This window comes from Gymnoscopelus braueri, assembly GCF_963280865.1.
Source record: "Gymnoscopelus braueri genome assembly, chromosome: 16".
Classification (NCBI taxonomy): domain Eukaryota; kingdom Metazoa; phylum Chordata; class Actinopteri; order Myctophiformes; family Myctophidae; genus Gymnoscopelus; species Gymnoscopelus braueri.
The window spans coordinates 15923314-15946380 of NC_137616.1; the positions used below are offsets into that span (position 1 = coordinate 15923314).

General features: G+C 42.0%; 1 protein-coding gene across 1 annotated transcript in view; it reads left to right on the forward strand.

Annotated features, from left to right (window-relative positions):
• Nucleotides 1-3951: 3951 nt before the first annotated feature.
• dlgap2b (discs, large homolog-associated protein 2b) overlaps nt 3952-23067 on the forward strand; it is a gene marked incomplete at its 3' end in the record, with an annotated part of 135984 nt that continues 116868 nt past the window's right edge. Inside the window, exons 1-2 of the mRNA XM_080453634.1 lie at nt 3952-4048; nt 5286-5340. Of these exons, the coding sequence (XP_080309760.1) occupies nt 4031-4048; nt 5286-5340 (73 nt within the window). The 5' untranslated portion in view covers nt 3952-4030. The remainder of the gene's footprint in view (nt 4049-5285; nt 5341-23067) is intronic.

A 23067-nucleotide genomic window follows, 5' to 3' on the forward strand; every position in this document is an offset into this window, starting at 1 on the left:
ATGCAAGAGTGCATGACTTCACCTCCCCAAGATGGACATCTTTCTGGACAAGTCTTTGCCTCAAAACAACAACACGTGTGTTGCAACAGCCTCATGTTACTGTCAACACGCAACGTATATAAACGCTGTGTGTGACCCCCCTCTTCAGTCTACTTGGACTTCGAAAGACTTCAACGACTTCGACTGCTCGGGAGACCTAACCCCCTCATCTAGAGGAAGCCCCTCTCTGCGAGGGAGCAAGGGACTGCGAAGAAGAAGATGCCCTCCATGAATGGACAGGAAACTCTTCACACCGCACCTCCGTGACTGGAAGGCCTGATTCTCCCACAAGCCAGACGCAACAGCTTGGGGTCCCCCAGACGATCTGACCCTGACCTGACTACGTTGCGTCTCCGCTGCTCCTCTTCTGCCTGGCCTAGGCATCCAAGATAGTACAGCAGCCACAAAGCTCCTGGCTGGCCCCTGCTCAACGCTACAACGACTGCGCTCTTGCCTGACCGGTACAGCACATGGGCAGCCTTCTGCCATACACAGGCTCCTCAAGTCCAAGCCTGGGCTTGGGTGGAGACTGAGTGAGACAATAGGACGGATCTACAACTACACGTTGCCACAACAGACAACGTTCATCACTGGACATCAAACACATCACATGACAACTGTGATGTGCGGTAAACACAGGAACAACTCCTGAATAAGATCAATTCAGCTGCTCATGGCATATCAGTCTTATTTCATTTAACTGTTGTTTTTCTTACAGGATTAGGTTTAGCTTCCATCTGAATCCAGCTAAAACCTTTATTACTTTTAATGTTGAGATTTTCCTTTTTCTTAAATGTTGCGTGCCTAGCTTAGGTTTGATTGAATAAATTCATATATTTTTAATATCAAATCTAGTTTGGTCATTGCTCAAGTTGAATTATTATTCCTTATAGAATATTGACATATGTTGACACACATCTTTAAAAAAGGCTCTGCCGAGACAAGAACGTTTTCCCCTTCAGATCTTGTAGATTTATTGAAATAAAATAATAAGTGATTATTTTATAATCTTTCATTATTTTATTGGTGGTTTAAAGTTAAGGTTAAATACAAATTAAGCTTGTGTTTAGTCATAAGTTGATTTTCATGGTGCCTCGTTAAATCTTTGACTCTTAATTTTAAATACTCATAATTCCAAATTTATGGTTATTAATTTGATTATTAATAATACCACCGATATTGAAATTTACACACTCATGCCTACTACAGTACTGTACGTATATGGTATCTTAGGAACAGGAACAAACAGAGACTGTGTGAGACAGAGACAGTGATTGTTTGTTTCAGCGTCTTGTTTCAGCATCTCCTGGGGTGGACAGGGGTCAACAGAAACAGATGGTTCTCAGCCATAGTCAGGTCTTCACAGTAGATTATACTTTATGCATAATCATCTCATCAGCAGAGATACTGCCATGCTCTCCTCACCTCGTCTTCCCACTCGCTCACATTACCATGAATGCTAAAGCACTGGGCACTTAGAAAAGCACACGAAAAACCTACCACATCTTTGCAGTTTTTCTAAAGTAATGTTTTATCATGGAAATTCTTGCTGCTGACCACCATTCCTGTTCATTTATAATATCAGCTTGTGGAGTTGCATACATTCCCACCTCGGACCACTCGTGTACAATAGCAGAGCAGCAGCTGGGATGTAAGTGCCTTGCTCAAGGGCACTTAAAAACAGCAGCCTGATTCTTTAACCTTTCAGGCTGCCCGATTCTTAACATCACTGCCGTGTATGTGTGCGTGTGCGTGTGCGTGTGCGTGTGCGTGTGCGTGTGTGTGTGTGTGCCACCCTAAATGCATACGTAGACATCATTTTTAGTAGCGCCTCCTCTTTATCAAATTAGTGGAACCAATATGTCATTTCTTTTGCAAATATTGTACTGTTAAAAGAGTCATGCATTATCTGCGGGGCTAAGACCAGGAAATAAAGCCTGTTGTTAAAGTTAGTGGTTCTCAAAGTGGGATCCAGGGACTGTCGGGTTCCTTGAGGGGGTTCTGTGACTCTGAGAGTGTGCAAATGGACCATCACAGGTCCATTTGGTTCCATTTGTACACAGAGTTATGGGGCCCCTTGAAATAAAATAATATACAAGGTTTGAAAAGAAGTTGTTTAAAAACATCGATGGATGCCCTCCATTTCCTCCAGTCAGGTTGAATGACTGAGGCTGCCCTGTTCCACTTCTGGCCCCGCCTCCTCACCACCCACGACCAAACCACTGCTTGGATCAGGGTAGCAGCACGTCTCTCTGGAACATGGTGCCTGCGACATTGGTACCTACGACAGCAGCAGCACTATATGGAGAACGCCCTCTGCTCTGCGTCAGGATTCCCTTTCTCTGGTCCTCTGTCAAGAAGCTCCAACATCCTCTGTGTGAGGAAGACTTCAGTTCTTCCACCAATGAGCTGTGTGTCTCACTGTCAAGTGATGAGTCAAGAGACTGGCTCTGTAACTCCACTCTAAAACATCGCTCATAGCTGAACAAAGGTTGTTGCCACTGCCAGCCTTCACTGCTGAAGATTTTGGGGTGACCTGAACCTTTGGCCAGTCTTGGAATATGCCTCACCTGTTTGGGCTGGTCTCCCAAAACACTTACTTGAACAAGGATTTGGAAAGTCTGTAGAGAAGGTACTGCTACATCATACCACCTAATTCCTTCCCTATACCCTGGAGATGAGGACTGGCAGAGGAGGCAGAGGGACCAGTCCACTGATCAAGACCCTGTCTACAAACATAAATCCCTATCTAAAGGGCCCTTCCCACCGAGCACTAATTTAAAAAAATCACCCATAGCAGGGTTCCATTTATACTCTCTGAGGTCCATTTGGAACCCGGGCTGAGGGTCCCTGGACCCCACTTTTAGAACTACTGATCTAAGAACCAGGAGGTTAGTTCAGGTCACTTACACAGCCTGTGAGTTGCACAACAATGCACCAGATGTCATAGAGCATACAAGTAATAGGAACCTTTTACTGTTTGATGTTGTGCATGATATCTGAAAATTAGGAATGGAAGGAGGATGACAGCCTGTATCTTTAGTTACTATAATTCTTTAAAAAATAATGATTACATGTTACTTTATAGTGGCCCCCTCTAATCTGTAAAAAGCTTCAAATGCAATGATGTTTCACAATACATTTGAAAGTTGTAAGGAATTCTCATTGGAAAGCCTACTGCATTAATATGTATGGTCTCGCTCCACTATTCCACAGGCCTCCAGGCTCCAACTGCATGATAACCTCTTCCTTTTTGAAGGTCAATGGCTTGCAGTGTGGCTTAGGTTTCAATACAAGCGGGTGTGATCGGGGGGTTGTTGGAGAATTTTCATCAAGCTATAGGCCTATAGTCTCCATAGAGTTCTTGAACTTTGAGACCACAGTGGCACCACCCCACTGAGTCCCCTAGCTGCTTGTTGGACAGTCTGCATTGATGTCAGCAAAGACTCAATGAAGCAAAAATGAAAATATAAAAATAAAGTAATTAACGAAACTAAATACTTAAACATGTCTTCATTGTTGTTTCTGATATTATTGTTGTCTAAAAAAAAAAAAAAAAAAAAACATTTCTGTTATGTCACATTAAGTAGGCTATGTTGGTAGATAGACTTTATAAAAAAAAATGGCGTCTTATATAGGCTGCCTTCATGTGAAGAGCTGTAGTGCTATCAGTGGGTAGAAGGCTGTGGAAACAAACAGCCCGCCGCGGATGCATGCAGTGCTGCTCACAACACTATGCACTAATAATAAGTCATCTCCAGATATGATGAAGTCTGCTGCTGTAGGACTCCTTGCGTCGGACAAGACACAGAAAAGGCTGTATGATGGAGAAGAACTGCGAATGCTCTGCCGCAGAGATCTTAAAAGACGAGCCAGGCAGTGAAGATTTCAATGTTGGATGTCAGGGGGGGACATGAACACCTTTTATTAGTTTAACGCCTGCTTAAGCAGCGTTTGGCTCAGAAGTGACTGATAATATCAGAGGCGGAAGATGTCAGCGCTGAAAAAGGTAACGTTTAGTAGGTGTGGTGGAGCACTGCCGTGTGTTTTCATGGTTCAGCGAAGGCAATTGCAAATATTTCAAGTGCGTTATGACTTATAATCACAGTTTTGAGGTAGCCATGGATACACAACGGTTGTCTGTCACGACCGTCATGGATGAACTTCAACCTGGTGTTTGCACTTTCTCCATTTACGGCCCGTACATCTACATAAACGTTCATATTTCAAATATAAAGTGTTTACTTATGGCCACGGATGTTACAATTCTGTACGGGCCCGCAGAAGTACCCGTATCTTCCGTATGTTCAGTAAAAAGCATTTTAATCCAATCGATGGCCGTATTTTCGCCATTTGCTTTCAACTAGGCGACCCTATCGGTTGGGATGTGTATTGCACTCTGATACATTATAACTCTATGAGAAAACGGCCACCGATTGGATTAAAATGCTTTTTATTGAACAATACGGAAGGTACGGGTTCTTCTGAGGTCCCGTACAGAATTGTAACATCCGTGGCTATGGGGTAAGCACTTTATATTTGAAATCTGAGCGTTTATGTAGAGGTACGGACCAAAAAGGGAAAAAGTGCAAACACCAGGTTGAAGTTCATCCATGATTGTCATGATATGACAGTCATGTTTCAGGGCTAAGTTTTGAGGTAGCATATTTGTAGGTATTGCAAAAAAAGAAAGGGAGAAAAATAATTGTTAGTGCATTGATTTGTGCACAGACTTAATCACTGCTCTCAGAAACGGCTGGAAGTTTTTTTTTTCTTGTCCTTTTTGCATGGCGATTCTCATGAATGAGTCATTGAATCATTTTCCAGTCTTCTTGCTGTAATCAATCGATGGCCTTGAATGATCCACTCATTCTGTGTAGGTGTGTGTGAGTGGGGAGCACCGGTCCGTGCCCGTCACAATCGCGGTAGTACAGATTGTGTGTGTGTGTGTGTGTTCGAGCTACAGTCCATTATATTGTACATTTCATTAAGCCTTAATGACTGCAGGTGGGCTTTAATCAAGGGTAAAATAATGGACAGTATATAGAGCCTATATAGTCCCTCTAACCCCCCCCCCTCTCTCTCTCTCTCTCTCACGCGCACGCGCACACGCAGTAGAGGTGGACCAATACCTTCCCTGAATTTAATTCAGTTTGTCTGCATTGTGAAACTCCCCTCCATTCAGCAAAACAGTGACTCAACTTTATTGTACTAAATCCATCATCTGTCTTTGTCATCTGTCCCAGGTGTTGCCATGGCTACTACAGACTCACTGCTGTCTTTTCTTTGAGAAGGACCCAGGTAAGTGCTGCTGGGACTGAACACACAACTCCTTTAAAGATGACGTGCACTCTTTTTCTTTAATGAATTGATGTCTTTTTCCATTAAGAGGCTCAACCGTTAAATGACCGTGGAAATCAGTTTGAAATGGATAACACTCATACTCATTATAGGGCAGCCGCAATCCACTGCTGAGGATTTAATGCTCTCCACTCTGTACAAATTCCTTGATATTTTCAGGCCATGGAACTGTAAATGGCTCAGAGAAGAAAACAACAACTGTATACTGGGTACTTGGGTTGGAGTGCTGCAATCTTACAGTATATAGACCTTTTCACACAACATAAGCTTTCTAAATGGGTCCAAGTTTATTTCCTGTTGCAGTGTTTGAATATCAGTAGCTGACAGGAAATAAACTAGCACCCAAGCTGTTCCCGAGAAAGTCAATTCCACTGACAAGGTCTATTTCATATTTATAAGAATAATAATAGAGTCTGCACACTGTTATTTGCTCCAACTGCTTATAGCAGAGATCAGTGTTTCGATCGCCAAATGATATTCATCAGGATAAATCAGGAAATGGGAGTGCAGGTAGGATCTAACCACCAATTGGCAGAGAGAATAATAGGTCAGGTGTAATCACTTGACCCAATAACATTCAAGAGGTGTGATAAAACACACAATTTGTTAGTGTTACTAGTCGAAATTAGATGGAGTGTACTTGCTTCCGAGATCAATAGATGCAATAAACACAAAAATATATACAATCCCAAGATACAAAGAAGAGTTATTCCATATTTATATCATTAGATAAGGCTTGGCTTGAGGCTTGTCCTTACTCCTTAAGGTACTTACACACGGGGCGATTTTTTTCATGCGAATAATACGTTTTTCTTTTAAACCTTATAAAGTCAATGCAAGCTTCCACACCAGTTTCGCGGAGCGAAAAAAGCGTATTTTAATTTTTCGGAACGAGTCAGAATTTTGCATATATTCGCATATTCGCCGGTGTGTAACCGCCTTTAGTGTTGACTTATGGGCCATCCACAGCAATAACGATAGCTATAACTATGAATATTTTGAACGCAACAGTGGCGAACAATATTGTTGGGATCATATTCAGAGTAATTTGATGAACAATAGAATATGAACTATAAAATTCCATCCAAATGTATAGGTCAACACTTCACGTTGACATCACTCACGTTCAACATGTTTACGGAATGTGTTATCCACACATTCTGTAAACATGTTGAACATCATTATCGTGGGTCATTTGGTTGAGCTATGCTCTTAAGCTAGAGAGCTGATTGAACTGATTGAATTTAGTTTTTTTTTACCAGCAATTGAAATGTAGATAGAGAAGTTGCAACATTTCCAAACAGTGGCCAGGCTCAATAAGCCTGTCCACATCCACCCCAGGAGAAAAGCAGTGTAGGAGATGACTGTCTTGCTCAAGGGCACATTGCACGTTCAGTCTCTTTCTGAAGTGTTGGTTGACACCACTGACTAAAACAATGAATGGATAATATTTGTGAACAGTTCTTATTTGGTGGTGTTCAATGTAGAGCGAGCGCAATGATTACAGAGTGCAAGAAAAAAGAAAAAAGAAGCATGATTCAAATGTTGTGATTCTGCAGTATGCCGTGACAGATTAGGTCAGCATCACAAAATGCCACATTAATGGCTAATTTAATTTAAGTGGTTGTCCTTGGCATTTATTGTTATACCTTGAACTCAACTTCTTTTTTTACAATGGTTTTGCTGTTCTGTTCCAACAAAAGTAAGATTTGAGATCGACTTTGATAAGTTTCTGCACATTCAGCCTATTACTTTTTGGTTGCTTGTTGCATTTTCATCCAGTTTCATCAAGCTTCATAACCTCGATGCCATCACAGCCAGCGTAATAATGATTTTTATTTTTTTACTTGACTCATACATCGTTGACAAGTTACTGCATAGTTCCTCAAAGTGTCTTTTGAAGCACTGTGAATGGGCTGATTGTTGCGTCACCTAGCCACATATGGGAGATTATCAGCTTGTTAATCATATGGTCCTAAATGTACGTTTAGAGGCTTTGTCAGCACAGTGTGTCCCATTGAAGAGAACACAGATGAGGGAATAGCTGTGCTGGTTTGATGTTCAGAAGTTGAACAAACTTGAATTTGAAAAAAAATACTTTCCTTATCAGCGCTCCTCAGGCCTGTACTTGATCACGGCTGACTCATCAGTTTTTCAAGGTTGAGGAAGAATGTTGATGAATGACTGTAGACTGGCTACATATAAATTTGAGATCAAAACACAAAATTCTGTACCTCCTGTGTGTTCCTCCATCATACTGTGGATTGTATGATGCTGTTTTCTTCTCCGCATACAAGAGCACAACCTTAAACATTCCTCTCTGCATTTAGTTACTTCGAAACAGTGTTAAAACACGACAGAGTACTATTACGTATATGGCATAGAGAGACCTACTTTTTCCTAGGTGTATTACCAAAGCACTAGAGGTCAGTTTTCCACCACTAGGTGGGACTGTCTCCTTTAATAATGTTCGTATAGTATACTGCTATCAGTCTAATGTTGTACAACAAGGTACATTTTCATAATAATAATTTAAACAAGTAAACTTATGATTGTGTTACTACACTGTTTTTTTATCATGTTAATAATGATGTTCATAATATCTGAGATAGATAAAAAAAATATATAGAAGCATATACACATCACCCTCTTCCCTAGTTAATTAAGCAAACATAATGATGTGTTTCTCAGGCTCTGTGCAAGTATGACATTTAGTGAAAAGAGAAAATCCAAAAGCATTATTTGGTGTCAGATAATGTACCGAGGGATAGTCTGACAGCTCTGCTTTCTGGGCATGGCTGCTTGCTTTGTGTCACCTGGTGCCCACGCTACTGGACCACAACTCGCTCAGAGTTCCGATATATTATTAGGCCAGCCTTTAAGAAAATACAACTCCACAGTGTCCATAGCGAATAAGATGTAATTATTTTAGACAATATTAGGTGACATACTGTTTTAATAGACAGAAGAGGAGGAAGGACTAGGACGCTGGTGGTAGAAGTCCGGTGTATGGGTGCCACGATGGCCGCTGATAGTGGGGCGTAGCGAGACCATCAGCTCGGACAAGGAGCAGCTCTGTGTTTGTGTACAGTCGTGACTGGACAGTTGATGAAAACTATTGCAAAAATGATAGCTATTTTCAACTTATTAAAGTGCTTAGTTCAGCCAGAAAGGGCACTCTGAGCCCTGGGGAACCCCAGTCTATGAAATATATAGGGTTTAAGGGGGGGTTTAAGTGTAAGTGTGGGCTGTTTGTGTCCAATATTTTCTTAGATATGCTGAGATGTATATGTGGAATTATGAAAATGTAATCCTATTTTATATTTATTGCTTGGTGTAGGGGCTTTGGCCTTCTGGAGGGGAGCCATTTGTCAAGAGAGGTCACCCTCTTCCTGCCTTACATTACACTAATTGGTATTTGGCTTGTTGAAAAGAGAGCTCGGCAGCATGAGTTTACCTCTGGAATTAACATGGGAATCAGTTTTATTTCTTGTGTCTTGGCTATAAATAAAACTTTCATACTGGTGTATACTATATGTAACAGTACTGGTCCATTATTAATGGACCAGTACTGTTAAGACATGGTGTGCCGTGAGACAAGTCCAGGTGTGCCTTGGGATTTTCTGACAACCACACATTATTATTGCAATATATACAGCTATATATTTATTTTGGACTCCGCCAGGCTCAGCCAGGCCGAAGGCGTGGCTGAGACTATGTTTTCACCCCTGTCCGTCCGTGTGTCACCGTCCGTCCGTCCGTCCGTCTGTGAGCAGCTAATCTTCGGCACTGATCGGCATTTTTTATTTTGTTATGGCACAAAGATGCAAATCAGGTGCATTTGTGTGAAGACAATTCAGAAATGCAAATGGCAAGGCAATCACCTATTTAGCCAGTTGTGAGCCTAGCTAACTAGCTACAGTATTAAGCAACCATGAACTTTAATTTTCCCCATGTAACAAATTTGAGCCAAACATTTAATGAAATCTGTAATGTCAGCAGCAACCCAACAGACTATTAATGTTAATAGGTAGCCTCTTCACTCAAGCTCCTCTGCTTGTGGACATAATTAATTACAACAGCTCCCTAAAGATAAATGCCATAATGCCATATCCGTAATTATTGTTAAATTCAAGAGCAGATGCATTGAGTCTACAAACGGATATAGGGGTGCAACAATTAATCAAACTAATCGATTGAATAGTGATTATTTAAAAAAATATGTATAATTGATCATTTATTAATATTTATAGATTAATAATCAATCCTTATTTTGGGCATGTCATTATTGGCAAAGTTGTTTTTTTAAAGTTGAAAATAGTGAGAAAAGGAAATCTAGAAGCTCACGAATTTTTGAGGAGTAACATAAAAGAAAAAGGTTTCGCAAAATTCGGTCTCCGGGTGGCGCTATAATAGGTCAATGTTAAAAGGGTGGCATTTGTTCCTCAACCAGCGCGAATAAGTGTGCAAAGTTTCACTGCAATCGGACGCTGCGTTCATGATTTGCGGAATTTCAAAACATTTGGGACAGAATCTGTAGGAGCACTGTCAAAAAAATTGTGAAAGATTTGGGGCAGAGGTTCTGAATTGGCATCCAGGGAGTGTGTGTGCACAATTTCGCTGCAATCAAGCCAACGGTGTTGGAGATTAGATGTACACAGAATGACAGAATGACACACGGACAGACGGACACACACACACACACGGACGGACGGACAGGGTGCAATACATACTCTCTCGCCATGCCTTCGGCCTGGCGGAGACAATAATACTTAAAAGGGAATACCACTAATTTTTAACATTGAACTATGTCTTTAATAGAGACACACGACCGGAAGCGGAAGGCCTACAAATTCACGCCCACTTCTGAGACAGAGCCGCTACTCGAGGTCCTTTAGAACGATGAACTGCAGCTCTCAATGCAATGTCTATGAGTACCGTACCGTAATTTCACTGGTTAACTACTGAAGCTGTAGCGATTTTCTTTGTGTTCTAATAAAGTGTCCCATTTGTTTAATTTATCCTTTTTAATGTCCCATATCTGTCATCTCGATATACTACCCACAATATACTATAATATACTCCATCAGTATGTCAAAACCGCTAGCATCGGAGATCTAGAGTTTAAGTGGTCGCATGGTATATACGTCACGGACGCACCCCTTGAGGTTTTCAATACCCAGAAAACTGGCGAAAGTGGCAGTTTTCAAGATGTTTTGGTCATTATCTCTGGAACAGAAGGTCCAATCTGCTCAGTTCAAAGCTTGTTGGACTTTGAGGACATTAAGCACGCAGGACATTAAGCACACCTTTTCGGGTTATTTGTTTTTTTAGGGGAGGCGAGATCTTAGTTGGGCAGGCGACCGCCTGTCCTGTCTCTACAGTGGGTACGCCACTGGTCGGCGCTCGGCGCTCGTAAAGACAGTGATGTCACTGAAATGCGACAACTTGTCTGTCTGCCGTCTCGCCTCTGCTGTGTTAACATTATGGGTAACTCGTTAAAGTGGCAAATTGAATGTGAAACACATCAACTATTAAGAAAACAAGAAGATATGTTGACAAAGACACTCCATACATTTGGAAACATATCTTTATTTAAATCAATATCGTCTTCAGTTAATGCAGGATAATTTTAAAAGTAGGCTAACTCTCATATCCTCTCATAGGGAATGCATTGGCAGGTGCAGTTCATCGTTCTAAAGGACCTTGAGTAGCGGCGCTGTCTCAAAAGTGGGCGTGAATTTGTAGGCCTTCCGCTTCCGGCCGTGTGTCTCTATACACCTTAGAGCTGTTGTGTGGAAATAAGAAAAAGTCCCCCCCCCCTCTATGTTGCCTAGAACTGGAGAATTAATTGTTGAGGTCATGTGATCAGTGACATACGGACGGTGCAGAGCCGTATAAGAGAGTTATGACACTAGCGTTGACTCCCATTGTAAGAATGGAATGCGGAAGTGCTCTGTCTATCTCAATGAGATAGTTCCAGTGTTTGGAACTATAGCCCATAGGAGCCTGCTTTGCGGCGAGATCAAAGCGTGACGTTACTCTCTCTTCTACACTCTGGGACGGTGTACTTTTAGTAGAGGCCCTAGGAGGGGTCCACGCGTACCCTCTTATTTTTTTTTCTAGTTTAGATTTTTGGCATCCATAGGACCTCTAATACAGGGATTTTGATGATCCCAAGAAAAAAAGTGGTCCAAAGTGTGTTTTTGTCTCCGCCAGGCCGAAAGGCATGGCGAGAGAGTATGTTTTCGCCCCTGTCCGTCCGTCCGTGTGTCCGTGTGTCCGTGTGTCCGTGTGTCCGTCCGTGTGTCCTGTCTGTGTGTTAGCACCAAATCTCCGGCACCGTTGGCCCGGTCGCTGCGAAACTGTGCACACACACTCCCTGGATGCCAATTCAGAACCTCTGCCTCAAATTTTTCACATGGGCCTGTTATAGCGCCACCTGGAGGCCGATTTGTGCAAAACCCATTTTTTTCTATTACTCCTACAGATTTTATCCAAACGTCATGCAAATCGGTACACAGTATCTCTATAGTCATGTGATCAACCCTGATCTGCCCGATTTCCCATATTACATCCTCATTGGCTAAGGTTACCATCCAAAGTTTGCAGGATTGGTCCGTTTTGAACAAACTGCCTCAAATCATGAACGCAGCTTGCCATTTCCATAAAATTGCACACGCACATTCCCACTAGGCCGAGGAAGAAATGGCACTTAAAACTTTTCACATCAGCCTCATGGTGGCGCTATAACAGGCCGATTTGCATTTTTAACTATAACTGCACCGATCTGCGTGAAACTTTGCACGCCTACTCCCTAGAAGCCAAGGAAAAACATCTGCACTGCATTTTTCACATCTGCTTTTTACAGCGCCACCAGGAGGCCGACTTATGTCAAATACATTTTTGGATATTAATCCTTCAGATTTTATCCAAACATCACGCAAATCGGTACACAGTATCTCTATAGTCATGTGATCAAGACGCATCTGTCCCATATTTCATATTCCATCCTGATTGACTAAGGTTGACTTCCAAAGTTTGCAGGATTGGTCCATTTTGAACAAAATGTCTGAAATCATGAACGCGGTGTGCGATTTCCGTGAAAAATTGCACGCACATTCCCACTAGGCCGAGGAAGAAATGCCACCCTTTTCACATTGGCCTATTATAGCGCCACCAGGAGGCCACAATAACTTACCTGACCTGGCGGAGACCTGTGCTCCGAGGAGCACTTTTTCTAGTTTTCAATGTTTTATTACCCCTATGAGACCTGCAGGATTGCTGGCTGAAACGCCAGCGAGACTGTCTTTCGGAGACTGTGGCATGCTCAAATTTAGACGTAGCCCAAAGATAGCGATACCATTTGATTCTAGACAACCTCAGGTTTCCAATGGGACCAACCTTGTCATGCTACCTTGTCGGGAAGGGGGCTAAATACCTAAGGATTCAAAGTTAGACAACATTTTGTCGAGGGAAAAACGGCCATCACTGTTTTCCAAATGGTCCCCTGAGCTGTCACCTTGATATAAGTGAATTGAAATGGGTTACATGTATACCTACAAGCCTCCCCTGTACATAAATGCCACATGTATGCCAATCTCATGCAGTTTTGGGCAAGAATCATGCAGTTTATTGCATGCAGTACAAATATGTAATTTCCGCCTATTGTAAAAAAGGAGACCACTTTACTGTATCTATAGCTGTATGAGACCACTGTACTGTATCTATAGCTGTATGAGACCACTGTACTGTATGTTAGGACCAGTTTATAATATCTGTGTACAGAGATATATATTATAATGTGTGTATATAAGTTCTTTCTTTGATTTGTATTCATTTAATGGAATTCCTGCAATGTATTAATCCAATGTGTAATATGTCTGACAGTCCTTATCAGCTAGTAGAATTCCACTCCACTGTCTCCTCCTCTCTCCTGTCTTGTGATAATAAAGTGCTTGGTAGAGGGGAGGATGCGCCATTGTAAGTTGGGATCGTGTCCAGTGAGATACATGGTCGTTTACAATCCTCGTACGAGTAAAAGAGATCTCGTGTGTCACGTGTCTTCTTTATCTGTGTGTGATCAACAGCAAGGGGGTTTAAGATAACGATCAAGAACCTATCATTTCACTGGTCCTTCGTGTCGGATTTCTACGTCGTTTTTGGAAGAGGAGAAGAGGACGCATCGCAAGTCTATCGATAGCCAGAGATCTGAGAGGGTCCTGCAAGCCCTGGGGTGTAAAGTCACACCAGGCCGGTGTTCACCAGTCCGAAATCTTCTCTTCGACGAACGACTGCCGAAATCTGAACGTGATCACACGCCTATAAGAAACATGTAAGTGGTCCTGGTGTGGACATATTGTTGTTATTACTTAGGTGTAATATTGACAAGTGTGTTGTAGTTGTGCATAGATAAGCCACTACATTCTAGTTGTGTTGTAGTGGCGAGGGCCACTGCATTTTATTATCTGCAATTGTATACTGAGAAACGAGTTTTGTGTGAGTGCAAGAGAGAGTCACGGTAGTTAAAAGATAAAGAGTCTGATAGCTCCCTCCGGAGGATTTAGTGAATTATCCTTTGGGGCAAGTCGACACGTAGTGGACCCTCCAGGGCTGATCCTTTTGTCTATGTTTAGTCTATATATCTTGTATAACCCCCATAAGACTCTCAGGGGTGTACGGTGTGTGGTTTGAATGTGATAAGTTAGCAGATCCCCTGGGCTAGTCCACACGTGGTAAACATTGGTGAATATTTGGGTGTGATACAGTTTTTGACCAGTATACAGCAGTGCCTAGATAAACGTTGAAATACACTTAGTTAGGATAAGAACAAGATATTTACAGTGATTAAAATAATTTCTACACATTGAACAGAACATTATAAGAACCACACATATTTAAGTTTTCACCCACATAATAGTAATTGACTGCTAATATGGAGAAGGAAAAAGAAGATACAGGTGCTCCTGTGAAACAAGTGATTGTAGTCGATGTTACCAACGAAGGAAATAAGCCAAAGCAGGGCAAGAAGAGAGGCCAACCAAGGGCCCCCAACTCATGTTTTAGGTGTGGTCGTTTAGGCCATTTTGTGGCTGATTGTATATCAAGCACAACAGTACATGGATGGGATGATACGAGGAAAGAGAAAGGCCAACCAAGGGCCCCCAACTCATGTTGTATATGTGGTCGTAAGGGCCATCTTCTCTTCGGACTGGCTCTTTGCGAGTCATGCAATATGTCTGGCTGGGATGATTAGAGAAGAGAGAAAGAGAAGAAGCTAGGAGGCTGTGCGCATCAGAGCGACAGCTACAAAGAGAGAGATTGTAGTAAGAAGAAAACGTTTTGTTTTGTCTAAAAGATGTGTGAATGAGAGAGTGGAATGTGCATTTTTGTGATCTGTATGAATGCCCCAAATAGATGCAGTAATCATTTAAACATTTCAAAATTCCATGTCGTGGTGCACAACGACATGTAAGGAGTGATGTTTAAATGAGAGTGAGAGAGAAGAGGAAGAAAGAGAAATTGTACGTGTAAGAGTGTGCATGTGTGTTCAGGTGTTAGTGTACATGAATTGTAAGTGAATGTGGTGTTTGGGTGTAATACATATGTACTATATGTAAAGTGTGAAGGGTAGCAAAAGTAGTGTGAACAAATGGGTTATGACGTGCGTGTGTGCTTGTATACGTGCATGTGTGTAGTTTCATGTACCGAAAAGACTGTGTGTGTTTGAAGCATGTGGAATGACGTCACTTACGTTGGAGAGTGTCAGGTACTGTGTGTGTGAGAGGAGTGAGTGTGTCTGTCTGACTGTCTGCATGTGTGTGTGTGTTCACATGTGTGCGTGAGAGAGAGAGAGACAGAGAGACAGAGACTGATTACTGGAGTGTGTGTGTGCGCTCGAGTGAGCCTGCCTGTGCGTGAGTGTGTGTGTGTGTGCGTGCGTGTGCGTGTGTGTGTCAGTGAAGTCAAGCCAAGAAAGAGAGAAAAAGGAGAAAGCCAGAGGCAAACTACTCATTTAAAGTATTTTTACTCAGTTTGGGAACTCTAAAGTATCTGTACTCATTGTTTAAGTATTTCTACTCATTTAAGTATCAGCAAGAGTTTGTTAACAGTCCAGCCATTTTCTCAAGGGAAATAGCTAAATGTTTAGGCCACGGTCTCAGGTTCAAGTCTCACGTTACTCTTGTGTTGATTTAGTAGTAGAAGCTCCCACATGTGAAAGTGTGGGGGAAGAGTAGCAGGCCACTGTTTACATTCAGATAGAAGAGCAGCTTAGATACAAGCACCAAAAACACAAGAATAAGAGAGAGCTCCTTGCAGTATGCCCCATATAGTTTGAATTGCGTTGGCAGCAGACGTTTTTGTTAAGTTAAGACAGATGATGCACATTTTGGTCTCTGTGTTGGCCCTTCCTGATTATACTAAGTCCTTTATCCAAACTGCTGAAGTTAAAGAAGTTTTTTTAAATGATTTATGTCTTGTTGAAAGAGTAAGGTGCTAAGTTAAGGCCTCTAGGTTTTACTCCAAATGTCTCTTAACCCATTAAGACCTGGAACCTGTGTAAATTTTTGATATGTACTCAACCTCATCTCACTAAAGTTCGTTGTGGTATTTTTGAACCCCAAGGCCGCTAAGGGCATCGATGTTAAATGTCTGACTCTACAATAATAGCCAAGATGCAGTTTCTACTTTGTTTATTTTTTGCTGCACAGTAGACTAGCAGAGGCACTTTTACGCCTGGGAAACGTTTATGTAGATAAGATAGCAAAGGAACCTAGTCGCGCTTCAGATGGGAGTTTTTATTTGTTATGTCTGCCACCAGTGACACAGACCATTTCACACTTAGGATCTGAAGTTGAGTCATGACCATAGGTCATATCTCAAACAGGAGGGATGGTACACATATAATATATAATTAAGCAGCATTTTCACACTTATAATTTTCAAAATTATGCTAAACAGTTTTGTACATGTTTTTAGACAATGAAAAGGTAACGAAAGGCCATATGTAAGACTATTATTTCCACTTATTGAAAAGTGATGATACTGTAAAACTAGATTGAAGTACAGATGTGTCAAAACGGCCATAGCCATAATGCATCACATTAGTGGAGCTTTACATGAAAATAGTCCAAAGTGCAAATTATCTGTCTAGTCTTTTCTCTCTCCCTACAGGGACTGAAGCACTGGTGATCTGCATGCCGTGATAAAGATCATCAAGCGACAGGACCAGGACCAACTCTGCGCTGAGAGGGTCCGTTCCGAGTCCTGGTCACCAACACAATTGCTGTGAAACGTGTTATTTGGATCCACAAAAGGCCACTGTAAATTGGTTCGAACATTATCAGACATTAAAGTAATAGGAGTGCTAAAGCCAGCAGCGGGTGGGGCCGAGCTGATAGCGCTACGGTCAGACCCAAACCTGGAGAAGACTCCCATTAGAATAATCCCCTTCCCCATTCCTATTACACGTAGAATTGCACCCCTGGTATTTTTGTGAGTTTTTTTAATTTCTATGAGTGTATTATATATTTGTATTATTAAAGTTACTCGTAAATCGAGGAGTGTTGACGAAAATGTTTCTCACCGTCTAAATCTAAATATATATAGGTATATTTTTACGCTAATCAAATCGCTAAGACTAAAATGTGAATGTTTATGTTTGCACACATATAAATATATCTGCTTCACACAACTGGTCATGAGAAGTGACATGCCTCGAAATCCAATATCGCTGGTGAGCCTTGGGAGAAAATGACTTTGAACTAACAGCAGCTATTTGCCGTGTAAACCGTACCATCAGTTGAAATACGCCCTAAATAGCACTGTTAAGCCTGTATGTCACTCGGAAGCCTAACCTTTGTTATGTCCACGCTGGCTCTGTGAAGAAGGGTCAGATCAACGAACACAATTGTCAACAGACATTAATGCTGACTCCCCCGTGTTTGTTTAGATCAACTAAGAATTGGAGGTTGTAAGAAAAATACAATCTCACTGGTAATCCCGTGCCAATAAGGTTGGTTTGTCTCTCTTTCCCCATCTTGGAGTGGGAAAGCTTATGTTACGTGTAGAGACAATTAACTATAGACGTAGCCTGTTCCTCAATGCTACAATGACAATTTGAAGAGGCCCAAAACCGTGAGTTTGAGTCAGCGTCGTTAATGGCCGTCCAGAATAGATGGACTCTTGACCTTTTGACTGCTGCGAGTGGAGGGGTCTGCGTTTCTGATAAAAAGGACATGTGGTGTTTTTTTATTTCAGATGACATTAATTCCAAGAATGTTAGTGACGCAAAGCAAGACCATTAGTGTATGGTCAATGAGAAGGTCGTGCAGACATGCGGCGTTGTCTTAGACTGATGACGATATTTGTCCCAAGTGCTCCACTCCACACGAGAGTGTGTATTCCTTTCAAGCCCTATTTGAGAGTGACATAGAAAGTTAGTCCCAAGGCCACTGGAAGCGAAGAGGCAAATGTTTGAGTTGTTGGGTTGATTAATAAAAATCCTGTTATGATGTTCATTTTGAAATGTGATGTTCAGAAGTATTAATTAAATGAACAACAGGAGGGAATGTTAGGACCAGTTTATAATATCTGTGTACAGAGATATATATTATAATGTGTGTATATAAGTTCTTTCTTTGATTTGTATTCATTTAATGGAATTCCTGCAATGTATTAATCCAATGTGTAATATGTCTGACAGTCCTTATCAGCTAGTAGAATTCCACTCCACTGTCTCCTCCTCTCTCCTGTCTTGTGATAATAAAGTGCTTGGTAGAGGGGAGGATGCGCCATTGTAAGTTGGGATCGTGTCCAGTGAGATACATGGTCGTTTACAATCCTCGTACGAGTAAAAGAGATCTCGTGTGTCACGTGTCTTCTTTATCTGTGTGTGATAAACAGCAAGGGGGTTTAAGATAACGATCAAGAACCTATCACTGTATATATAGCTGTATGAGACCACTCTACTGTATCTATAGCTGTATGAGACCACTGTACTGTATCTATAGCTGTATGAGACCACTATACTGCATCTATAGCTGTATGAGACCACTGTACTGTATCTATAGCTGTATGAGACCACTGTACTGTATCTATAGCTGCATGCACGAGACCACTGTACTGTATCTAGACCACTGTACTGCATCTCTTTCTATATGAGACCACTGCATCTATAGCTGCATGAGATCATGTACTGCATCTTGACCACTGTACTGCATCTATAGATCACTGTACTGAATCTATAAACCACTGTACTGCATCTATATACCACTGTACTGTATATATAGACCACTGCACTGTATCTATAGCTGTATGAGACCACTGTACTACATCTATAGACTACCTACTGTATCTATAGAATGCTGTACTGTATCTATAGACCACTCTAGTGCATCTGTAGACCCCTGTCGTGGTATGTACACCATTGTAGTGCATTTGTAGCCCACTCTATTGCATCTGTAGACCACTCTAGTGCATCTGTAGACCACTCCAGTGCCTCTCTAGCCCACTCTAGTGCATCTGTAGACCACTCCAGTGCCTCTCTAGCCCACTCTAGTGCATATGTAGACCACTCTAGTGCCTCTCTAGCCCACTCTAGTGCCTCTCTAGCCCACTCTAGTGCATCTCTAGCCCACTCTAGTGCATCTGTAGACCACTCTAGTGTACCTGTAGACCACTCTAGTGCCTCTCTAGCCCACTCTAGTGCCTCTCTAGCCCACTCTAGTGCCTCTCTAGCCCACTCTAGTGCACCCAGGGGTGAAAGTGGGCCGGCACGGTCCGGAACGGCGTTCCGGTAAAAGATTAGGTGCCGGAACGCCGTTCGAAGGAAAATTCGAAGGTAGTTGAGAAAATCCCATATTAAATAACCTGCCACAGACCCATGGCCATGTTCAAGAAGGAAACATAATCTACTAACGTCAGATTAACATACACAATTATTACATTTTCTAATAAAGTGCTTTTCAATTGTTCCACTGTGTGTTTGTGTCAGCTTAATCCGTGCTATTTTTACGGTGTTTATTTATTTTACGGAGCCGAGAAGCGTCTCGTCCTCTCCAGCGAAACGAAACTTGGACTGGGATCAATTCACTTTGCAGCTTGAAGATCCGGTATAAAACGGATACGGAAACGGCCTTTATCCGTGCCTATGTGTGTGTGTGCAAATTACCGGATAAAGAAGGCGGGCTTTACGACGAATTAAATCCCACCAACGTTCAAAACATGTTTCTGGTTGGCTGACAGACTAGCATAGTTAGTTCTGATTGGTTCAACACGTCTTTTCTGGAGAAAAAAAAGAAAAGAAAAGAAACGCGAGGGGAAATAAACACTGTTTTGATGAAGAATGCAATTTAAAAAATAAATGAAGCACAATGCAACGAAAACTAACTGAGATGTTTAAGAGAAAAGAAGACAGAGTTGAAGAAGCTGACAATGTGGTTAAAAACAAAGTTTGTAGAACAACAACGCCCAGGTACAGTGGTGGGAAAAGTACTCAATTACTTAAGTAAAAGTATCAATACTGCAATGTATGTATGTAAAGCACTCTGTTAAAAGTTTGGAATTGAAAATGTACTTGAGTGAAAGTACAAAAGTATTGGTATCAAAATGTACTTAACACATTGATTGCCTAGATCGAGTTAACTCGTTTTTAGAATCCATCGCTTGATTGCCTAGATCGAGTTAACTCGTTTTTACATTTTTTGGGGAAAATTCCACAAGGGGCGACCTAACACAGCTTTGGAATGATCGATCGTCTCTCAGAGAAGAACAATGTGGATGTGACGTCATTCCAAAAAACGTCACTTCCATCCGCCCCAATGATGGGATTTTCAGAAAAACGGCTGTAACTCAGTTTCTTTTTTTTCCATTGAAAACCACCCGTTTTCAGCGGACCAAAGCTCCAAAATGGCGGATCGCGGTTGGAAACTTGTCGTTCCCATGGATACACAGATCCTTCCGTCTACTCACAGGAAACTTTTTCCGTGTGTTTTTTTTACACAATGTCGGTTCCACGGCGTTTCAAATATCATCGGATTGAGGTAATTATACGCCGGCACGGGGATAGAAAACTATGTTTAATATCTTGGCAATCAATGTGTTAAAGTACCAAAAGTAAAACTACTAAAATGTTTGAAAATAGCAAATCTACAAGCTTGTGGAGCTTGTAGATCGGCTATTTTCAAATAGCCTAGGTATAAAATAGGGCTAAAGGGATTAATTCATGATTTATTGCCGACCAAGTGGAGCTTACTATGTAACCCTGCTTGGGTTGTGTCTCTGTCTGTGTCTCCGTGTGCACTGCCTGTGTGCAGCTCCTCTGAGATAAGTAAATGTCCAATTTAGACGTACCATACATCAAATGAAAGGTCTTTGAAAACTGAACACACCTGTCAAGGTTGCGTTTAAGCCCGCCCCTTCCCCCGGAAGCCACGCCCCGGAGAAGGCTCCTAAAAACTCCCCATTGAAACCCCATGTTAAATGAAAAGTGCCCGAATCGCTCCCAAACTTTTTCTACCCCCCCTAAGTGGGGGTCTACGAACAAATACATCGGGCTCGGATTTTGGCTCCGCCCCCCGGAAGTGGGTGAAACAGGCACTTCAAACACTTTGTTGAATTGTTCAAAAACATTCCAAGTTTTTTTTTTGTGAATTTGTATTTTTCTAAGATGCTCCTTTTAACGCAGATTAAAAAAAAAATATATATATTTTTTTTCATTTTTTTCTTTTTTTGCGTTCGCTTACCGCGTTCGCGCGTCTTACTTGTAATGTAATAATGTATATCTGCAAAGTAACTAAAGTTTTCAAATAATTGTAGTGGAGTAAAAGTACAATATTTGCCTCTGAGATGTAGTGGAGTAAAGTAAAAGTATAGACAATTGGAAATACTCCAGTAAAGTAAAAGTACCTAAACATTTTACTAAAGTACAGTACTTGAGTAAATGTAATTAGTTACTTTACACCACTGCCCAGGTATGAAGATCCAGAGCAGGTTGAGACACAGGGGGAGGAGGAGGAAGAGGAAGAGACCCTCCCAGAAGAAGTGACAGCAGGACCACCAGAAGCAAGCACAGGTGATGCTGCTAGCCCTGCTTACCCTTCTGTATGGAAACGTGAACAATATGACGAGTTCAGGTCCAAAAATAAATGGCTGTACGCTCACAATGGAAAGCTAGGCTGTACCTCCTGCCATGATGTGAAGCATCTGGGTGTCCAAGCATCCCGTGGTGTCAATATTGCTGTTCAGTGGGCTGAGGGAAAAATAGGCCCAAATGGTAATTCAAGGGAATCCCAGCTTTCATCACTGCGCAAAAAAATGAAAGAACACAGGGACTCCACAGCACATAATGATGCAATCAAAATTCTTGAGACAGCAAAGAAAGACACACTTCTCAACATGAATGCCAGAAGTCAGCAGTCTGCATTCGAGTCTACTGCCAAGGTATTCAGGACAGCATATTATGTGGCCAAGAACAACAAGCCTTTCACAGACTTTGAAAGTCTGATAGACCTGCAGAAGGCTAACTCCTCTGATTTAGGGCGTGTTTTGCACAGCAAAACTGTCTGTGTTGATATAATTAATCATGTGTCATCACAAATGAAACGGGGACTTCTGAACAAGATAAAAGACACCAGGAGTAAGATCACAGTATTGGCTGATGAGTCAACCACTGTTGGGCACAAATCAACACTAATTGTGTTTCTGAAGGCTAGTGTTGATGGAGACACAGCGCCCATTGCCTTTCCACTGGACCTGGTTGAGCTGGATAGTCTGTGTGCTGCTCACATCAAGGAAAAGCTCATGGATTGTTTGTTGAAGAATGGCTTCACCATTGAGTTGCTACAGGAAGTCTTCATTGGATTTTGCAGTGATGGGGCCAGTGTAATGCTGGGAGTGAAGTCAGGTGTTGGGAAGTTGCTCCAGGATGATTTCCCAGGCATTGTACTTTGGCACTGCCTTAATCACAGACTGGAGCTAGCTGTGGACCAGGCACTGGATGTGACAGGGGGAACCAAAGACTTCCAGTCCTTCCTTGACTGCCTGTATTCTTTATATAGCCAGTCACCAAAAAACACACGGGAGCTGAGTGAATGTGCTCACAGCCTACACATCACCCTGAGGAGGATTGGACGAGTGTTCAGTGTCCGCTGGGTCATTCAGGGCCGTCTCTGCAGTTTGGGACTCTTTTCCAGCCTTGGCACAACACTTCAGTGAGGCATCAGAGGATGGTACAAGGGACGGCAGAGAGAGGGCCAAATTCAAAGGCCTGCTTTCTAAGTTGTGCTCCATCAACTTTGTCAAAAGCCTTGCAATAATGGTAGATGTTCTGACTGAACTGAAGAACTTGTCAGAAATTCTGCAGAATAGGAAGATCACTCTACCAAAGGCCCATGACATCATGACAGCGTATGTCAAACGAATAGAAAGCCTCAATACGTACCCAGGACCACATGCAGTTGAGGCCAGCCAGGCAGAGGAAGCGATGGAGTTCAAGGGAGAGCAGTTAAGAGTTGGCAAGAGTCCTATCATTAAGTCTGCTCAGTTCATCCAAGCAGTGGCAGACAATATGAAAGAAAGACTATTCACAACTACATCAAACAGAGCACAGGCCAGTGTCGCAGCAAACCGAAAGGAGGCTTACAATAGCCTTATCAATCAAATGGC